This window comes from Bos mutus, chromosome 20 (assembly GCF_027580195.1).
Source record: "Bos mutus isolate GX-2022 chromosome 20, NWIPB_WYAK_1.1, whole genome shotgun sequence".
Lineage (NCBI taxonomy): Eukaryota > Metazoa > Chordata > Mammalia > Artiodactyla > Bovidae > Bos > Bos mutus.
Genome location: NC_091636.1, coordinates 4,268,086 through 4,277,259, shown reverse-complemented (window position 1 = coordinate 4,277,259; position 9,174 = coordinate 4,268,086). Strand labels below are relative to the sequence as shown.

Sequence of the window (9,174 nt, the reverse complement as noted above, 5' to 3'; positions counted from 1 at the left end):
GTGTACAAAAAGGGAATGGGCTAGATTTGGCTCATGGGCTGCAGTTTGCTGCCCTGTTTCATATGATCTTTGCATCAGCCCTACAAGATAGATGCTATTATTGTCTTCATTTTATACGTCAGGCAACTGAGTCTCAGAGACGTAAAGTAACTTGTCTGAGGACGACTTGGTGAGTGGTCAAGCTGGGATTCTAAACCCAGGTAGTCGAACTCTGTACCTTGCTTTTAACAAGTTACCTGAAAGTCGAACTCTGTACCTTGCTTTTAACAAGTTACCTGCAATATGGTAAACAGGGCTTATCCTAGATATGGCTGCCTTTTAATACTTTTAGCTTTCCCCCCAATTACAAAAGTTTCGCATTTGCGTTAGAAAATTCAAATCATACAAAGCTTTACAGAAGAAAATGAAAGTAACCCCACCCTCCAGAGACAAACACTTAAGGTTTTGTACACAGAGTTCACACAGTGCTGACTAGATGTGGTATGTTCTGGACACTGTGTGACTTTGGATAGGTTGCCTAATGTCTCTGGGTCCTTGTCTCCCAAATGAGGGGGCTGACTGAGATGATGCACTCCCATGGGCCTTCCTGGTCCTGACCGTGGTGATCTGTTTTTAAGGATTGTGCAATAGAAGCTGGTTCCGTCCTAACTGCCTGGGTGTGGAGGGTGAAGTCACCCTTGCCAGCCCGGCTGCTGAGTGTCTGTGCCTACGTGTGTGCTCACTAGTTCAGTTGTATCCGACTCTTTCCGACTGCACGGATTGTAGCCCACCAGGCTCCTCTATCCGGAGGATTCTCCAGTCAACAACACTGCAATGGGTATTCCCTTCTCCATTCCCTTCTCCAGGGGATCTTCCTGGCCCAGGGATTGAACTCCAGTCTCCTGCACTGCAGGCAGATTCTTTACCATCTGAGCCATCAGCTGTGCCTGTGGCTGCCCCAAATTCCAAGCACTGAGTGACTTCAGAGAGGCAACAGGGACACCAGGGCTGGAGTCTGGAGTTCTAGGAGGCTTAGGCTCCCTCCAGGGCTGGTGCCAGAGGCAGAGCTTCAGGCAAGCTGAGAGTCAGAGGCTTCAGCCAGAGCTGTGGGGATGCACTTGCAACAGGCCGGGAGGCCTTACAGACCGGGTTTTCTACCACAGGATGCCTGGGTCCTCCTCCATATCACCATCAGACAGGACTAGGATCTGCATCTGATGATTACCAGCTGTGTCATCTTGGGCACATTCTCCTCTCTAAGCTGTTTCCTTGTCAGTAAGATGAGGATAATAATCGCCTCATGGGATCATTGACTGCTTCATGAGACGATATCTGTAATGCAGGTGGCTCGGGGTGAGGCTTCATGAATGGCCATTCCTGTCCCTTTCTCTCTTACACTTTTCAACATCTCATAGGAAATTCTTCTTTTCAGCATCTCATAGGAAATTCTTCCACCATGCTACAAATTGTGGACCTACTACGTGCCAGGCACTGTAACTATGATAGTAGGGTGGGGAGATCAAAGGTCAGAAAAACACACTCCCCGCCCTTAAGCAACTCAGGGTAAGATAAGGATCTAAGAGATGTTTACATAATTAGAAAGTTGTGGACAGAGTCTTCCAGGACCTAGGGCAGAAGTGATGGCGCTACTGGTTTAGTCCCTAAGTCTTGAGACCCCATGGACTGTGTAGCCTGCCAGGCTCCTCTGTTCATGGGATTCTCCAGGCAAGAAAACTGGAGTGGGTTCCCATTTCCATCTCCAGGGAATCTTCCAGACTCAGGGCCCAGGAATCAAACTCGTGTCTCCTGCATTGCAGGCAGATTCTTTACAAACTGAGCTACGAGGGAAGCCCTAGAGCATAAGTCAGAGAAACCAAAGAAGGCTTCCTGGGGATGGTGCTCTGGAATCTGGAGCCCTAAGGGGAGCATCCTGGCATGGGAAGGTGGGCAGTGTGAGCAAAGGAGTGGGGGTGGGAAAGGATGAAAAACGCATCCAGGGGTTTGCCTAGAAAGCAGTGTGGGGGCAGGGCCAGATGAAGGGGTGGCGCCCAGTGGTGAGATTTCCCGGGATAGAGCGAGTTATGAAGGGTACTAAGCAAAGCCAAGAGCTGTCTGCCACACAGCACAAGGGGGATCGTACAAGGATCCCAGAAGAAAACATGAATGGTGGGAGCCAGCACCCTCTCTTAAGAGCACCCCCTCCAGATGGGACCCACAGCAGGCCCCAGATGGATAGTACTCCTAAGAGCCAATTCTGACTCCATGATGGATCTGTTTCTTTGACTTTAACCTTTGTTTTTCATTGTTTTTGTTACTATAATCATATATAATGACCTGCCTCAGGGAACTCTGCCCCTCTGCTTGAAGAGATTAACACCCTCCCTGAGGTTGGCCATTCCAGGAGATATTTGTAGGATAATAGTCTTTACTTCCTCAACTCCTCCCCGTCTCTGTCCTATAAAATAACGGGCATCCCAACCCCCCTGTGCTGGGCCCTGCTGGGCTTAGTTGCTCAGTTGACTCTGTGACTCCATGGACTGTAGCCCACCAGGCTCCTCTCTGTCCTCGGGAATTCTCCAGGCAAAAATACTGGAGTGGGTTGCCATTCCCTCCTCTAGGGGATCTTCCCAACCCAGGGATTGAACCCATGTCTTCTGCATTGCAAGTGAATTCTCTACTGTCTGAGCCACTAGGGAAGCCCAATACTGGAGTGGGTAGCCTATCCCTTCTCTAGGGGATCTTCCCAACCCAGGAATCAACCCAGGGTCTCCTGCATTGTAGGCGGATTCTTAACCAGCTGAGCTAGAAGATGGTTACTTTGAGACACTAGTCTGCCATCTTGGACTGGGTAGCGCTCCCAGTTTACAAACGGGGAAACAGAGGCTCAGAAACGTTAAGCCACCTGCCTGCCAAGGTCACAGAGCAGACAGTGAGCTGGGGCTACTTTCTGACTAGCATCTGTGGGAGCACCACTTTTTCTCCTCCAGTGACCTCAGAACAGGTCCAAAGTCAACTCTGAGCGCAGGATTTGGACAGGGATTGTAGTGTAAAATCAATCGGGCTACACAGTCTCCTCACAGCCCCTGTGTCCTTACCTTTATCACAGGAAGGAGGGAGTCGGGGCACGAGAGGAAAAGTCACTTTTCACTGTTAAGCTACACATTAACGGTGCCTCCAGGTTTATTCTACACTGCCTCCAGGTTTATTCCTGAGCACATCTAAAATCAGCAAGAGCCCAGGTGAGAAAGACCAGGTTCTCTCTCCTGAGTCAAAATCCCTTGATGCTCTTTCATGTTCCTCTGCCTCCCAGGACCACAATTCCAGTCCCTTCTGCCTCTGCAGGCACCACAGACCAGATTATATTGGGCCTCTCTTTGGCTCCATCTCCACCCAGAAGTAGCACCTCTACATCCTTCCCGGACTGAGGGCTTAGGTGGCTGCATCTTTACCACCAGACTCCCTAACCTGAGCCATTGTGTGTTGATTGGTTTCAAGGAGGGACCTCTGTACCAGCCACGCCTACTGGCATCCTGTGGTGACCTTCTCACCAGGCTCTGGTGCCAAATGCTGAAACACAAAATGGCATGATTATATAAGAAGTGCTCTTCTGGGAAGGGGAAAGCCAAAAGATCTAGTGAATCATAGCAAGAAGGCACGGGTAGGGCCTGGGCTCCTTATATCTATCATCTCTAACTTGGGCCTCAAATCATTCACAAAGTAGGCAGTTGTAAGACAATTGTTCAGATGTCAGCTTAGAGCCTCATTAGGGGAAGAGATTCAACTAGGATCACCCAGGAGCAAAATGACAGCATGGGGTCCAAGCTCTGCTCTTTCTAGACAGGCTAGAGAGGAAAACCTTGCAGAGCTCAGCAGACACCTAACTGTAGGGCCATACTGCCACTCACCGCTCTAATATTTGTATTAAAAAAGTTTGCTTTTTGAAAATGCGTAGGTATTAAAAACTGCTCTTGGTAAAACACACACACAAAACTTGGGGTAGATCAAGTTGGTATGCTGTGAAAAGTCAGCAGCTGTAACATTTCATGATTCAATGCGTAAAATATGTTGAGTTCCTCAGCTGAATAAGTAGTATAAACAAATACTTTCTCTCTCTCTCTTTTTTTTTTAAAGATACAGGGTGGGCGTCGCCATTATCTAAGGACCTCTTTGATGTCCTCACAGTGTTCACCTGAAGGCCAAAAATGCTCTTTTTAAAAGGCACTTAGCCTTTTACTTTTTTAGAATTTAGGCAGAAAGTCTGAGCATGTGAGAACACAGAAACTAAGCGAGGCAAATGCAGAAGTTGCCTCTGCTGATAAACCAGCAGATCAACGGCACTGGGCGGCAGTGAAATCCCCCGCTCTCCTAGAGGAGAGGGGAAGAAACCACAGAACGTTCCTGACTCAGCACCCCAGTCTGATGGCGCAATATTTATGTTTGTGTACCTAGCACTTCGGTGCTACAGGGGGTGGGGAGGTTGGAGCGCTTCACTAGGGCCCAGGATGAGGCTGACCGCATGGGGTCTCCCCAAACCTTTGTCCAGGTCCTGAAAATCCTCTTAAATCGCTGTAGGATTGTATTTCAAGACCCGCTCACGTTGATGGCAAGAACCAGGGCCCCGGGGCTGGACCAGGCTCCTGTTCCCAGTTGCAGTCCCCAGCCCAGCGCTTAGTAGGCGCTCAAACAGTACATATTTAGGGACTAAAAGAAAATCCCCAGGAGAAGGGAATGGTAACCCACTCCAGTATTCTTGCCTGGGAAATCCTATGGAGAGAGGAGCCTAGTGGGCTCCAGTCCATGAGGTCGCAGAGTCTGAAAAAACCACCACAAAGAGATGAAGCCGCTCAGTCTTAGGTAAACGTGACCAGAAACGTGTCTGGCGGCCCCTGGGGAGGGGGGCGGCGCTGTCGATCCGCAGTGGGGCTCGCCTCACTAAAAGCCGAACGCCGGCAATCCACAACCGCACCTTGCGACCCCCACCCTTATTTCAGACCCCTGACCCGCCTTCCTAGGCTCACAACCACGTAAGGACCGCATGACTAGGATTGACATTTTCCTGCCTGGGGTTTGGTTGGACGGCATTTTACTTGTTAAATGTACATTTTAAAGTAACTGGAAAGCCTGGGGAACACGAATGTATTTCCCTGAACACTTCCATCCCAACCTACCCCGGTTGTTCTTGGGTGGACAAACTCAATTTTTCTCCGACCCTCATTTCAGTCTCCTCTCGGTCCCCTCACCCCCGGCAATGCGATACTGGGCAGGTATAAATCGCTTCTCCTCGGAACCCCGTGTTTCCTCGCCTGCTGGGTACGAGGAAATGAGAGAAAGGGGCGCATGTGTATCCAGTAACAAAGGAAACCCCTTTCGGCTCCGGTCGGCGGAGGACGGAGGAGCCGGCGCCGGGAAGCAGCGCGGTGGAGTGGGAGGAGGGGAGGGGAGGCGGGGGCCCGTGGCACGCGGCCGGGGTCTCCCAGGCACTCGCATACGGGAGTCAGCCCTCGGCTGGCAGAGCCCAACCCTCTCCCTTCCCCGCTGGGCCCGGAGAGTGGCGCGGACCAGCTCCCTAGGGACGCGCCAGGCGCAAGTCGGACGGCCGGACGGCCGGGCGGGGGCCGGAGCCCGAGCCAGAGCTTAGCCAGCGGACCCCACTCGGAGGCCGCTGACGTCTTCGCCTTTGGCTGCTCCGGCGCCAAACCGGGCAAGGCGGGTGACGTCACCATACCAGTCACGTGACCGTCATTCAAACAAACAATCCCCTCCCCCACAGCGAGCGCGCACCCGCGCGCGCGCGCCCCGCCCCGCGCCGCCCCGCCTGCTTACGCGGAGCCACGATATAAACGCTCTCCGCCGGGTCGGGCTCGCTGCGAAAGACTTCGGGGCTCTGGGTGAACCGCGGGTGGAAGAGCCGTAGGGAGAGCAACAAGGAAGCCGAGGCGGTCGAGAGTCCCACACAACGACCCCTCGCTCGGTCCAAAGGCAGTTTGGGTTTGGCGTAAAGAAAACCGGGGTCGGGCTTTTCCTCGAAAGCCATCGCCCTGCTGTTCGCTTCCCGGGACAAAGAACACAGGACGACTTGCACGCTGGGGGCGCTGGGGCCGGCCATGGTCATGGAAGTGGTCTCTCTGGACGCCGGAGGCCTCCGGACGCTGCTGAGGGAGCGCGCGGCGCAGTGCTTGCTGTTGGACTGTCGCTCCTTCTTCGCTTTCAACGCCGGCCACATCGCCGGCTCGGTCAACGTGCGCTTCAGCACCATCGTGCGTCGGCGGGCCAAGGGCGCCATGGGTCTGGAGCACATCGTGCCTAACGCCGAGCTGCGCGGCCGCCTGCTGGCCGGCGCCTACCACGCCGTGGTGCTGCTGGACGAGCGCAGCGCCGCGCTGGACTGCGCCAAGCGCGACGGCACCCTGGCCCTGGCCGCCGGGGCGCTCTGCCGCGAGGCGCGCAGCGCGCAAATCTTTTTGCTCAAAGGTACGCCTTCGGGGACGTTCAGGGGCGGGCCGCACGCCCTCCGCCGCCTGGTTCTCAGCTCCGGGGGGGCTGCTCCACCTGGAGCGCTTGGACGCCTGAGTCGCTTTGTGGGAACTTGTTGGCTTTGTTTAGCTCTAGGAACAAAGACTCGCCTGGGGCTCTCCGGGCTAAACTTCCAGCCCTGGTGGATGGGGAAGTTGTCTGAAGGCACCCTGTCTCGGCGGTACTAATGGAAAAAAATGTGTCTCTTTGTGTTCCCAGGAGGATATGAAGCTTTTTCTGCTTCCTACCCGGAGCTGTGCAGCAAACAGTCGACCCCCATGGGGCTCAGCCTTCCCCTGAGTACTAGTGTCCCTGACAGCGCTGAATCGGGGTGCAGTTCCTGCAGCACCCCGCTCTACGATCAGGTTAGTAGGGGGCTGTGCCGGAAGGGAGAAGGAACAGCTGGCAAAGGTGGCAGAGCTGCGCTAGTGAAAATATAGAAAGTGACGTGCAGCTTTATTTATAACAGGGGACACAGGGAGATTTCATTTATCCCATGGTTAAATGGTATGATGGAGCGGAGCCTCTAGTTGTGGGCAATACAGAAATTAGCTTGTTGGCCCTGCCTAGGCAAATGGGTTTAGACCCCTATTTATTTACACTCTTTTAACAACAGTGCTGTGAGGTTCACCCAATATTGAAACTAACTTGTCCAGCAGGGAGATTTTGTGGATGTGGGCACCACCATTGACGTTGAACAAAGCTTGACAAGCGTTGGATGTTTCTGGATTTCAGGGTGGCCCAGTAGAGATCCTGCCCTTTCTGTACCTGGGCAGTGCCTATCATGCTTCCCGCAAGGACATGCTGGATGCCTTGGGCATCACTGCCTTGATCAACGTCTCTGCGAACTGTCCCAACCATTTCGAGGGTCACTACCAGTACAAGAGCATCCCCGTGGAGGACAACCACAAGGCGGACATCAGCTCCTGGTTCAATGAGGCAATTGACTTCATAGGTAAGTGGAGCAGATGCTTGGGACTTTGCCACACTCCTTCTGTTTTAGTGACTGAGACTAAACTCCATGGCAAGAACTTGAGCGACATAGTTTTAAGCTTTCCTCTAGACATTAAAATCAGTCTGGCATGGGCAGCATCCCTGCAAAGTACGGGTTCAATGTCCCACTTTATAAATTAGCAAACTGAATCTCAGGTTGAATTGATCTGTCCAATATCAATCTGCTTAGTGGCGATGCTTTGCCTGGGTTTAAATCCCCGGATGTTTAAATCCACTGTGCCCACATTGCCTTCACGGACAGTATGTCTGTGATGACATGAGGTGATATTGACTGTACTGGACAGGACACGTGATATTTCTTAGACACCTGGGGTTGGTTGGAGTCACTCTCCTGGGCTGTCAAATAACCAGCTGCCCTGTTCTCCAGACTCCATCAAGAATGCTGGTGGAAGGGTGTTTGTGCACTGCCAGGCGGGCATTTCCCGATCGGCCACCATCTGCCTCGCTTACCTCATGAGGACTAATCGAGTCAAGCTGGATGAGGCCTTTGAGTTTGTGAAGCAGAGGAGAAGCATCATCTCCCCCAACTTCAGCTTCATGGGCCAGCTGCTGCAGTTTGAGTCGCAGGTCCTGGCCCCCCACTGCTCGGCAGAGGCGGGGAGCCCCGCCATGGCTGTGCTTGACTGCAGCACCTCCACCACCACCGTCTTCAACTTCCCGGTCTCCATTCCCGTCCACCCCACAAACAGTGCATTGAGCTACCTTCAGAGCCCTATCACGACCTCTCCCAGCTGCTGAAAAGCCACGGGAGGCGATCTTCACAACCCACCGGGATTCCAGGCTCCTGGAAAATGGACATGCAATAACTCCAGGGAAGGGGGCTCGTGAGGGCTGGTCCTTATTTATTTAATTTCACCCAAGTTCCACTGGGTTCCTGAGCAGTTGTAATGATGACTTCATGCCAAGATGTTTGCTGAACTCAGCACATTCCGGGACCAACATACAGTGGGTACATCAAGTCCCTTGGACAGAAAGGGGCAGAAGAGAGAGGACTCAAGTGTGAGAGCCGATTTCTTTGTTCTTGTCCCTGTTTCCTGAAGACACTTTTCATGCTTGACATACCTACCAGTATTACCATTCCCGACAACACGTACACATATGAGAATATACTTTGTTTTATTTATTTTTGTGTAGGCGGTTCACCTTCACAAATGTCAGTGTCTACTCCTAGAAGAACCAAATACCTCAATTTTTGTGTTTGAGTACTGTAATGTCCTGTAAATATATCCTAAGCAGGTTTGTTTTCAGCACTGGAAAGCACCAGTGTTGATTTTGTTTTGTTTTTAAGTTGCCAACAGTTGTATGTTTGCTAATTATTTATGACCTGAAATAATATATATCTTCTTCTAAGAAGACATTTTGTTACATAAGGATGACTTTTTTATACAACAGAATAAATTATGGCATTTCTATTGAAATCTCGATGCTTTTCTTGGTCAGCCCCTCTGATTCCTTTCCCGTAACTGAAACAGGGGAAAACAAGGTCCTTCAGAATGTGTTTTGACATCTGATCCCATACTCCTTGGTGGCCCCTCAGTCCCATGAGATGGCTGATTTGCCAGGGTGGTAGACAATGTGATCAACTCTAGAACTAAGCTCTTGGTAATGAATTCAAGTGTCTGCCTATGTTTTTCCCAACATGTCACACAAGGGAACCCAAGTGTACCC

At 51.9% G+C, this 9,174-nt stretch overlaps 1 protein-coding gene across 1 annotated transcript; it reads left to right on the top strand.

Annotated features, from left to right (window-relative positions):
• The first annotated feature begins 5,831 nt into the window (after positions 1 to 5,831).
• Positions 5,832 to 8,924, top strand: DUSP1 (dual specificity phosphatase 1). Its single transcript, XM_070357425.1, has 4 exons — positions 5,832 to 6,450; positions 6,712 to 6,857; positions 7,228 to 7,447; positions 7,874 to 8,924. The coding sequence occupies exons 1-4, from the start codon at positions 6,084 to 6,086 to the stop codon at positions 8,242 to 8,244; spliced, it is 1,104 nt and encodes a 367-aa protein (XP_070213526.1). The 5' UTR covers positions 5,832 to 6,083; the 3' UTR covers positions 8,245 to 8,924.
• Positions 8,925 to 9,174: the final 250 nt, after the last annotated feature.